Below are 12538 nucleotides of genomic sequence, written 5' to 3' on the forward strand. Positions count from 1 at the left end.
TAATTTATAAAACACTTCCAAACGAAGTAGATGTACTGACACTTCTCAAAGAGGCTGTAGGATAGGAAAACTCACATAAAGTATAAGCCAGGTATAGTGGGCACACACCTTAATACCAAAATATGGGAGGCAGAGGCAGGCAGATATCTTTGAGTTTGAGGCTGGCATCGTATATAGTGAGCTTCAAGACAGTCAGAGTTTACATAGTGGGACACTGTTTCAAAAACACCAATGAGTAAACAAATAAATAAAAAGAAGTAAAAGCTACAAAAGCTAACTAAACTGGAAGACCAATTAAATACAAAGTGAAATATGTTTGAAGACACTGGAAAGGGAGGATCTTCAAAAGGGCTTAGATAAAGAACGTGAGGAAGAAATAGAGTCAACTGTACAGAGCCAGTTCAAGCAAAACAAACAAAACCATATTCTAAAATTGTTTCCTCCACACCCATTTCATTCAAGTTTTATCTCAACATCACTGCCTCAGAAAGGCTACCCTTTAGAAATCTTAAGCATCCTTCCTATAGTCACTCAAATATACCATGTAACTACATTTTCTTCCTAGCACTATGTCTATGAAATTCTCTTTAAAGATACACTGAAGTTGGAATTAAGATTCAAATATGTGAATCCCAAAGCATGAAGAGATCTTTTCCACATACTACTGCCTATCCAAGTAAATAGATATCCTTACAACTAGAGATGACACTCAGTTCTGCTCTGCATGGTGCAGACTTCTACATTATTTTGGAATGATAAGATGGTCTAGCAGGTAAAGGCTTTTGCTGCCAAGTAAGATAACAAAAACTTGATTCCCGGGACCCCACAGTTGTTCTCTGGCCTCTACATGCACAGCAAGGCACGTACACACATACACACAAAATATATAAATTAAGAAATCAGTTAGCCCTTTTTGTAACATATGAAAATGGAAAGCACTCAATTCTGAAAGTGTTTTTATTCCTGGGTATTGATTTACTCTCAGTGAAAAAAAGTCTACGTATGAAGGTTGAGAATGTTAAGAATATTCAGAAAGAAGAATCCCTACATTGGTGATAAGTGAGAAACTATAAGAAAAATCAGAGTAGAAAAGAAGACAGAAGTAGAATTTATCAGTTTCCATATACTTGGAAATAAAAAAAAATGTAAGCATTAAATGATTAGAACATTGATACCCTTAAGTTCCCCTTATATCTAACGTTAAAGACACCATTTATAGATTAAGCTATGACTGATAAAAATAATGAGAAAAAATACACACAACCTGGGAGTATATCCTCGGTGTCAGAAAGGACTTATTCAACGATGACATAAAGCTAAGGGTGGGGGGAGTCACTTTCAATTCCAGAATGGACTCGCAGTGAGAGGAAAATAAATCCTATTCAAGTACCAAACTTACCTATCTTCTAAAATTTTAATGGTTTCCTGAAGGACTTTCTGTTGATCTCTCAGCTGTTGATTTTTGGTGAAGAATTCTTCTAGTCTTTGTGCATCTCTAAATTTAAGAAATAAAGATTCCACAGAAAATTAAAAGGATAGTTCTGACACTATAATTCCGAAGTTTGTGCTATGCTGTGCTGGAGAAGGCAGTTCAGACAGTAAAATGCTCGCTCCCATCCTCAGCAACCAAGACAGCCAGCACCTGCAACAAGGCAGGCACCCGGGAGGCAGAGACAGCAGAACCTCTGGGGCTTGCTGGCCAGACAGCCTAGCAAAATCAGTGAGATCCTGTTTAAAAACTTTAGGAGAAAAACAAATAAAAACACTCAGCATTGGCCTCTAGTCTCCATACACATGTGAATACTCATATGTTTCATATGTTCACACACATTACCTTGTCTTGAAAAAAAAAAAAAGCTAAATGGCTGATTAGGGTAGAAGTATGTTATTGTTTTTTTTTCCTTAGTAAAATAAAGATTTTTTTTTCCATAAGCAATGGCAGATTTCTAAGATTATCAGATTGACTAATTGACCATTATGAAAATTATTTCTTTTGTTATGAAATAGATATAAGGTAGATAAACACAAAATCCTTGTTCCACTATGCAAGGACCTAGCTTACTTTGGAGAAGGCATAAAACAAACAAACAAACAAAACTACCCTTTACTTTCCTAGTTACTAGGAAATTGAATACTCATTTTTGTTTTTTGTTTTTTTTTTCCCCCGAGACAGGGTTTCTCTATAGCTTTGGAGCCTGTCGTGAAACTAGCTTTTGTGAACCAGGCTGGCCTTAAACTCACAGAGATCCGCCTGCCTCCGCCTCCCAAGTGCTGGGATTAAAGGCGTGCGCCAACACTGCCCGGCCTCATTTTTGCTTCTAAACCGGTGAATTTGGTATCCTGTAGGAAGACACTTTGAAGAATTTATGAAATTTGCAAATACAGTTTCTATTTTATACTCACATATTCTATTTTATAGGTGAGTGTTTTGCCTACATAAATGTTATGTGTACCATGTGTGTGCCTGATCCCCAGAAAAGTCAGAAGAGGCTGTCAGATGCCTAGGAACTGGAGTTACAGGCTATTGTGAGCAGTGATGCTGGGAACCGAACTTGAGTCCTATGGAAGAGCAGTGAGTGTTCTTAATCATTAGGCCGTCTTTCTACCTACAAATACTGTTTCTTACCATAGTTTTTTAAGGCTCAATTGGTGGTTATTGCCTTTTACAATTAGTGCTGTAAAGCTTCCCAAATAATGACTTTTATGTCTACTATTCTTTCTACATTTACTAATTGGAATTCCACTAATAAAGAGTTATTCCTTTGGGCTGGAGAGATGGCTCAGTGATTGAGAGCACTGGCTGGTCTTCCAGAGGACCTGAGTTCAGTTCCCAGCACCCATATAGCAGTTCGACAGGATGATCTAGCATCCTCACAGACATACATGTAAACAAAGAGCCAGTGTATACAAAATAAATCAATTTAAAAAAACTGGGAATCAAAACCAAACTTAAAAAAAAAGTTACCCTTTATTTTAAGAGAAATATAATTTGTGGTGGTTTGAATGTAACTGGTCTCCATAAGCTCATAGGGAGTGGCATTATTAGGAGGTATGGCCTTGTTGGAGTAGGTGTGGTATTGTTGGAGGAAGTGTGTCTCAGTTCACTTCCTGCTGTCTGAGGATTAATATGTAGAATTCTCAGCACCTTCTCCAGCCCCATGTCTGTCTGTATGCTGCCATGTTCCACTGTGATGATGACAGACTAAACCTATGAAACTGTAAGCCACGCTTTCCTTTATAAGAGTTGCCATGGTCACGGTGTCTCTTCCTAGCAACAGAAACTGTAACTAAGACAAATTTATCATTATTTATTTGTACAAGTTGTCTTAGATTTACTCTTGTGAGTTTTTTCACTTTGCCTCTTTAATTTTTTTGTGACAAGGTTTGATGTAGCCCAGGTTGTCCTCACACTTACTCTGAGGTCAAGATTAACAACTGCCTCCATCTCCAAGTGCTGATATTATAAATAAGTATCACCACGCCTGGCTTTTATTTGGTACTAGGAATCAACCTCAGGGCTCTGCCCATGCTATATAGTCTACCATGAGAGTTACATGACCATTCTTTTGTTATCTTTTAATGCACTACCTTTTTCATTACGTCCTTTTCTGGTAACACAAAATGTTCCAGCTCATCTTATATGCTATAAGCCTCAAGTAGCTGTTACCATTTCTTCAAAGAACATTGATTCCTTTAAAAATTATTAATTAATTGATGTGTATGAGGACTTTGCCTATATATATGTCTGTGTATGACTTATATATCTGGTGTTCTGAAGCCAAAAAGGACACTAGATCCCCTGAGACTGAAATTACAGGTGGTTGTGAGTCACCATGTGGATGTTGGGAATCAAACCAGGTCTTCTAGAAGAGCAACCAAGGGGTCTTAAACATCAAGCTGTCTCTCTAGCCTACACAGACTGCTTTACTGGAAGACACTGCTTAGAAATCAAGATCTGAGGTAGACACACATGTCACTGCTTTTAGGTCCTTTCAAGAGACCAATCATAGAACCTATACATACGTTCTCACCCATATTAACAAAAATATCAACTTCTATACTATTTATCTGTCAAAATATTCTATTAAGTGCCTACTGATAATTCCAACTCCCTACCAAACAGAGTGTTTCATTCAATTCTCCCCCTTTTTGGGTTTTTAACTCCTTTCTTCTACAAGTGACAATCCTAGCACTCGTTGTTAACAATGTAGTTACTTATTCGATACATTCTAGAATACGGATAAAGTAGTGCCAAATCCATTTAATCTAAACCAGTCATGTGAATTTCTGTGTAGTTATTTAGGAAATGATGGCAAAATTATGGTAAATTAGAGCAAGTCAGCTGAATGTTCTGGCAAATGTTGATAATTAATAAAAAGAAATACAAGTTCTCCAAGAGATGACTACAATGACATGGTCACTGCGCCATTTTGCAAGACTAAGGGGGAAAGGGAAACATAAACACTTGTAGAAAAGAAAGAAAAGAATAATCTGAGTCTTTCAGTGATTTTCTGAGTGATTTTGGTGATTTCTGATTAGGTAGCATCTTTTTAAGGGCCCTGTATGTTACAAGAAAGAACATAATTTCCTTAATAGGAAAGTAATTTCTGGTTGATTGCTAGAAAGAAAATACCTATTCAGTGAGCAATACATTCCAATACCTACTTCTTAGAAGTAGTATCAGAATATCCATTTCATTATCATTCATTCATTGATATTAAGTATTCATCCACATTCAAACACATGTTCTGTGTGTGTGCGTGCATGTGTGTGCATGGGGGGGTCTTTAAAAATAAAATCTCATGTAGTTCACATGTACTTCTAGCTCCTGCTCTTGCTGCCCCTTCCTCCCAAGTACTGGGATTCCAGGTGCAGCTTCAGGCTCAGGACCGCTGTTGTTTGTAAGACAAGTTCTCACATAGCTCAGGCTATCTAAATGAGATTGGTCTAGAACTCCTGATTCTCCCACATCATCTCCCAAGTGCTGAGACTACAGAGACACTCCTCTCTGGTTAAGACTGGATTTTTATGTAGTTTAGGCTCGTCTCAAACTTACATAGTAGCAGAAGCTATTTTTGAATTCATAATCTGCCTACCTCTACTCTCAAGTGCTAAGATTATAGATGTCTGTCGCCATATTTGACTTCCATTTCTTACAAGTTTAGAAATCTCACAATTATTCTTCTCCCCTCCTTGTAATACTTTGAATTTTAGGAATTAATATACAAGAGAAAAGAATGGCAATTCTCATCTCACTAACTATTCTATGAAAAGATGATTTTATATTACAGAATACAGTAAAATAAACATATGCATATTTACTAAGCCTGTACTTAGTAACCAGTTCTTTTTTTACTTTAAACATAAACAATAAAAATATAATAACAATCAGTTAGCCCAAAGTTAATTCCTTTATAAGACATTAAGTTTTTCAAATAACAAAACTGACAATATCAACTACTAATTAATAAATAAGACATAGGCATTACATACTGATACTTACAAAATTCGTTCCTTTTTCAGTTTGGTTACTTTTATTTGTAAACCTGCAAGGTAACAGAAAAAAAAAAGCATAGTATTTTGTTACACACTGCACCAATTCTAAAGCAGTTATCTAAGTTCCTTTACGAGGCAAATGCTACACTATTAAACCAATTTAAACCGGCTTCTGAATAATGATCCAGGACTCATTTGATGTACAGTGTATTCCCCTTACTTGTACCCTCAGGCTACAAAAATAAATCTGCAACATTATTGCTTTTAGTCTATTAAATGACAGCCAAGTAGATAAAATGTGAGTTATTTCCTTTCTAATAGTGAGGGCAAACATATAATTAGCATTTCACTATAAACACAGGTCTGTGCCCTGACACAGCATATGTATTTGCTAACAGAAATAGTGCTTATGTAGGCTCAAGTCTCTAGGGATTAAACTAGATTGTGGCAGGAAGTCCTGAATTACAAACAAAATTGCTTAGAGAAGGTATTTAAATAACGACACTAGAATTTTTAACTCTAGACACACTCTTTTCATTTTTACTTAAGTCTGGTAAAAAACGAAACAGCAAGAGAAAATATTCATAAAGTAATACGGTATTTCTAATTGTCATGGCAATAACCAATAAAAGAAAATCACCAAATAAGCACAAAACATTGTCTACAATACAACTAGCAACTTAATATAAATGCAAAACAAAAGAATTACTAATTATAAAAATGATAGTGTTGAGCATTGATAAAGGGTTGTAAAACTATACAACCATACTTTTTCTGGAGATACTGGAAGCCAGTACAGTCTTTGGAAAACAACTTAGCATTATATCCAAAGATATTCACATCAGTATCTGAATTCTTGGGTTCTAATCTATATAGAAACTCATAATAACAAAATATTCAATGTAAAAATATTTAGAAATGTCTTCACAATATATATATATATATAGATAGATGGATAGTACCACTTGCTGGAATAATAGTCTGTCTATCTCAATTATAATAAACTGATGTGGGAGTCCCCTCTGTGTGTTGCTTTTCTTGGTTAATGAATAAAGAAACTGCCTTGACCTGTTGATAGGGCAGAACTTATATAGGCGGGGAAGACAGAACTGAATGCTGAGAGAAGAAAAGAGTCAGAGAGACGCCATGGATCCTCTGCCCGAGACAGAGCTAGAGCTAATGGGCCAAGCAGTGATTTAAGTAATACAGTTTCTGTGTGGTTATTTTGGGGCTAAGCTAGCTGGGCGGCCAGGACAAACAAGCGGCCTGGCTTTCCTTGTAACAATAGACAACCTTTACAATTTTCAAAGGCTCTTCAAACACACTAAACTGGGCCCTGTGGTATGTAACTGTAATATTGGCACTTAGGCTGGAGCAGGATGATCACAAGCTATATAGTTGAATCTGTCTTTAAAAAAAGAGTCAAATTAGCTGAATTTTTCTAGTTTAATACAGCCTTTCTCTTTATCCTCAACAAATTTGATTAACATAAGAGAGTAAAAGGACTATTTACTTTGATTCCTAATTAAGTTCTTACTATTCTGTAATTTCTTCAATTAGGAATATTATACTTTAAAAATAAATTGCCTAGAAATTAATATTCTCTAAGAATTTCATTTCCTTTCTCTTTTTAAAAGTTGGGTCTCCCAGACTAGAGAAATGGCTCAGGCGGTTAAGAAACCGGCTGCTCTTCAGAACCAGGTTTGATTCCCACTACTCACCACATGGTGGCTTACAACCACTGCAACTCCAGTTCCAGGGAATCTAAAGCTGTCTGTTGACCACATGGACACCAGGTATGCATATGATAGACATGGATACATGCAGGCAAAACACTAATACATGTAAAATATATCTTAAAATTAAAATCTTGGGGGCTGGAGGGATGGCTCAGTGTTTTAAGAGCACTGGTTGCTCTTCCAGAGAATGAAGGTTCCAACCCCAGCACCACACAGCTGTTCCTAACCACCTAGAATGCCAATCTTAAGGGAGGTGACATGCTCTTCTAGCTTTGAAGGGCAGCAGCACAGACATACATTAAGGCAAAACAATCATATACATAAAAATAAAATATACTTAAAAATTTAAAACAAATCAGCATCTCTATATTACTCAGGCTGGCCTCAAACTCACTATGTAGCGCAGGTTGGGTCTCAAACTCACAATCCTCCTGTCTCAGCCTGCTAAACGCTGAGAATTTAAGTGTGTGCCACCATATTCAGCTAAGATTATCTTCTATGAGACAGAATTAGCCCTGATGAAATAGTTATTAGTCAAATTATTTCTGAATAAGAAAAGATTATTTATTTGCAGCTGCCTTTTGTAGTTCATGGACAATAGTAAATTACATACTTACACCAACATGATGTGTCTAGAAACACTAATGCACTTAATTCTAAGAACAACTACTTCGAAGTATCTGTAATTACTACAATCTTGGATAACAACTTAGATAGGGAGAATTTTTTTTAAATGTCCCCATTAGTCCTTGTCAAGACAGACACTGATGGGGAAGTCTGTTGTACTCTCCTTACTGCCTCTACTGGTGCCAGGAAACCCAAATAAGCAAATGGAAGGCTCTGAAGAATTTGGGGGCTAGAGTTACAGTTTTGTTCTCTTGAGTTTGGCCACTAGGAAGTGTTTAATAAATATGACACATTTTACCCTTGGTTCTACAACCTATCGTTCAATTAAATAAAATATTATTAATAAGGAAGTGTAAAAAGTCATAGACATTACGTACCTTTAGTAAAGCAGCTATATATCAGAAACAACCAAATGTTCTTCAACTTAAGTAACATCTAACAATAAAACCTACTTCAGAGACAGACAGAGAATGGCAAATTTGAGGCTACTTTGTGCTACACACCAAGACTCTCTCTGAAGCAATTAACTATTGATACATGCACAATTTGGATAGATCTCAAAGGGGATTGTGCTGAGTAAAACATCAATTTCAAAAGGTTATTTTTTATGATTCCACTTATGCAACATTCTTGAAATGAAAAAATTAGAGATGAAAATGAGAATATTAATGGAATAAACTGGAGAGGAAGGATGGACTGAGGAGGTAAGTAGCACAGAATCTTTAGTGGTACACGCAATCTACACATCACTAAACTGTACAGAACTAAACACACAAGTCTAGGTTTCACACATACACAAGTGTACATACAGAATTTGTGTGATCTGAATAAGGCTAGTAAATTACACCAGTAAAAATTTCTTGATTGTGATAATATATAATATATATAAAGTGTAACCAGTATAGTGGCTCACATCCATAATCCTAGCAGAGGACTTCATGAGTTTAAGGACAACCTGGGTTATAGAGTGACTTTCAAAGGAAGCAAATAAAACTACACAATATACTACCAGTGGGAAAACCTAAATAAAGGGGACGCGGAATCTCTGCACTCTTTCTTAAAATTACATGTGACTTAAAATAGCAAGAAAAAAGTGATTTGCTTTTAAAAGATTTGCAAAATAATAAAAAGGGAAAGCTTGTATAACTGGTAAAAGTAAACTGGTGCGCTTTTATTTAAAATAATAACAATCCTTCATAGTTGCTGAATTCCTAATCCTGAATTTCCTTCTCTTTGGGTAATGATGACAAACTCAAGAGCCTTGGAAGCACTCAGCAAAGCATCATTCTTGCAGAATGAAGAACTTATGCCCCATAAAATAAAGACTGGAGTCAGCAGTTTTTGTCTCTTCTCAAAATGTGGGGATTTTTATTTACTGACAGATTTTCTTGTTTTTAATTTTGGCTGACTTCTAAAACTCAGGTCTGCTTTTGCAAGTGAAAAAGAGCCAAAGATGAAGTGGATGCTTGCCATGAAATAAAGATTCTTTATTTTTTAGACAAGAAACAATGAAGTGCAAAATCCATATAAACTTCAAAAGAAAATTCTTGGGAAATATGGGAAGACCTCTCTTTTATCTTATAAGCATTCAACACCTGTGAGGCATTTGTTCTGTCATGTGGATCAGCTCTGAAACACGTTTATGTGTACGTGTGTTTTTAAATTTTAGCATTTGCTATTCATCAAGTCAATTAGGTATCTACAATTAGAACCCCTATAAAGTGTGCTTTAATCCTGTTCCACACCCATAGGAAGGAATGAGGCTATACAACAATGCAGCTCCTGTATGAACAGGTAGTCTGTTCAACAAAGTTTTTGGAATCCTAACACTTGCAACCTGAGAACCTATTGAGGAAACAGTGCTCAAAAGACTAAGTACTATAGGACATCAATTAATCATATACCTATTCATTCTATGAATTTTGGAGGAAACCAAACAATCAAGAGCAAGTATATGTTGTTATATTACACTAAACAAGTTTAAGAGGTCATAAATGAGACAAGAGTTCAATTTGTGATGTATAAACAAAAATCAATGCTACTAATTCCTGTTTTAGTTTTTTATCCAGATAAAAACCATATGTAAAAAAAAAACCATATGTAATGACTACTGTCACTTCATTTACTTATGTTATTTAAACAGAAATGATTTAACTAGTACCACTTTTCTTAATAAGTAACAACTTAATAGATCAAATAATTTGATTTTACCCCCCAAAAATCCTATTTCTCTAACTATATAACAAATTATTTCTATTCTAAAATGAAAACAAAATTTTTTGTTTTTTTCAAGACAGGGTTTCTCTGTGTGGCTTTGGAGCCTGTCCTAGAACTCGCTCTGCAGACCAGGCTGACCTCAAACTCACAGAGACTCACTTGCCCCTGTCTCCTGAGTACTGGGAGGCATGTGTGAATACTGCCTGGCTTTGAAAACTTATATTTATGAAACCAGCTGTACTTAATGTATATGTACTTTAATATTTAATTATCTCAAAATAAATAAACTAATTGCTGTGAATTTTACTGACTTTATAGCAGGTATGAATACAAGTAATAACATAATATGTGAGAGCTAGAGAGCTCTTAATGAACAGGCCCTGGTTCTATGAACCAAAACTGTTGATTTTCTAGTCATAATGTGAATTTTTAAATGAAACATTTTCAAGTAAGCAGAACAATAAACAACCAAAATCCAACTCAAGGTGTACCTGTGCTGTCACGCTAGAGCCTCCAACCTGGTCCGTTTTCTTCAATCAGTTGCAATTATGTCCCCTAAACTGCCCAGTTTTCTATGAAAATGACGTATGAGACACAGATATTATATTAACTGAGATGTGATATCAGAAGCTAGTGTGAACAGAGAACACTATAAAATGATATGAAAAACAAATATTCTAAATTCTACTTTATTACCTGTGCTTTTAATAAACCTGATACTGAGATTAAAAAAAAATCCTACCCAAATATACTCTTAGGACTTTTAAAATTTAAAGGATTCTGAAACTTCTATTAAAATATGAAAATTCTATTAGAACCTGCTATTCTGAATTCAAAGCAAAGAGTTGTCTATTCTCAGTAACAATTTAGACACTAGAATGAACAATGAAGGATACAATTATGCTAAAAAGAGTAAAAATTTAGTGACAAATATTGCTAGGATAATCCCTGTAAAGAATGCAGCTTGCAAATTGCTGATTTTCAGCATAAGAGACCACTTATTCTTTATTAGTTTTAAAAGAAATGCATGTAGCTTATATATCATGATCAGTGAACAGAGTTTTGTATATGGCATATCATTGACATTGTTTTATTATGTTTTGGTCAAACGAATCAAACAAGAAATCCCAAATGCAGGTATACAGATGAATGTAATTTCTTAAGGGTATATTTTCTTTGCTACGTAAAAATTATGCATCTCAAGTACTGTTTACTTTTCCTAATATTTCTCCTTTGTCTTTTACTGATATGAAGCTTTAAAACATAGTGAGTTAATTTTGATTCCTATATATACTTCAAAACCATGCAATGTCCAGAGACGTCTACATCTGATGTCTTGCAAACAGCTTCTTGTTTTTCTAAGTAGATGCCCCACCTTTTTTTTGTTTGTTTCTTTCTTTCTTTAAAGTAAGTGTCCCCTAGGCAGGTCTTTGATGTTATTACATAGTCAGAGGATTCAATTTTATATGAAACTATATGAACCACACTGACAAATGAGTAATAATAAAAAAGTCCTCTTTTGTTTTGGAAATATCTAGTAACCCAAACTAAATTTTTAAATAACATCAATTTTCTACAAATAGTGTTTACCATGCTAAGCATGGTGGCACATGCCTATGATCCCAAGTCTAGGAGGCTGAGACAGGAAGAAATTGAGTCTGAGGCCCGCCTGGGTTACACAGCAATTTCTAGACCAGCGGGGCGCCATAGTGAAAACTCTGTCCTATATGAACAAAAACCACCCCTCCAAGAATCCATAAGCAGGAAACAAGCCTGCTTCTTATCCCCTATCCTCTTAATGTTTTTGCCGCACACACATTCCTGGGACTACGAAGCCTATTAAAGAACAGCACCAAGGACTGCACAACATAAAAGAATTATCTACTATAAAACAAGGGTGAGCTATCTACTATGTAGTATTTGTCAGATTTAATAACAATTATGCCGCTTTGCTCAACGAATATATCATTTATTTTCTTAATGCTGCTTCATAAAATAGAGGTCTCCTGAAGACCCTGCTTATGAAAGAACAAAAAGAAACCTGTCAAAATATATTTCCCTATTAAATTAAGACAGAAAATAAAACTTTAAATGGTATGTTAGTCAGTTTTCTAGCACTATAACTAGCACTATAAAAAGATACTTGGCTAGGCAGTAGTGGCACACACCTTTAATCACAGCACTCGGGAGGCAGAGGCAGGTGGATCTGAGTTTGAGGCCACAGAGAGAGATCCACAGAGAGTGTCAGGACAGCCAACGTGACACAGAGAAACCTTGTCTCAAAACAAACAAACTTCAAATTAGAAAGAGCAAAGATTAGACTGGCAAGATGGATCAACAAGTACAGATGCTTGCTGTCAAGTTTCACGACCTGAGTTCAATCCCTTGAACTCATATGGTGGAAGGATAAAAACCATCTCCCAAATATGTCCTCTGACCTCAACTCATCTGTCTTATAT

The 12538-nt window shown here is 35.6% G+C and overlaps 1 protein-coding gene across 3 annotated transcripts in view; it reads right to left on the bottom strand.

Moving 5' to 3' along the window:
* Rbbp8 (RB binding protein 8, endonuclease) overlaps positions 1–12538 on the bottom strand; it is a 95968-nt gene that overhangs the window by 57498 nt on the left and 25932 nt on the right. For all 3 annotated transcript variants that reach the window (XM_085676319.2, XM_048447974.3, XM_048447973.3), the window contains exons 3-4: positions 5504–5546; positions 1400–1495 (exon numbers count right to left, since the gene is read on the bottom strand). In XM_085676319.2, the coding sequence (XP_085532445.2) occupies positions 1400–1495; positions 5504–5546 (139 nt within the window). The remainder of the gene's footprint in view (positions 1–1399; positions 1496–5503; positions 5547–12538) is intronic.

The sequence above is a fragment of the Myodes glareolus genome, chromosome 13 (genome assembly GCF_982192425.1).
Source record: "Myodes glareolus chromosome 13, mMyoGla1.1, whole genome shotgun sequence".
Classification (NCBI taxonomy): Eukaryota; Metazoa; Chordata; class Mammalia; order Rodentia; family Cricetidae; genus Myodes; species Myodes glareolus.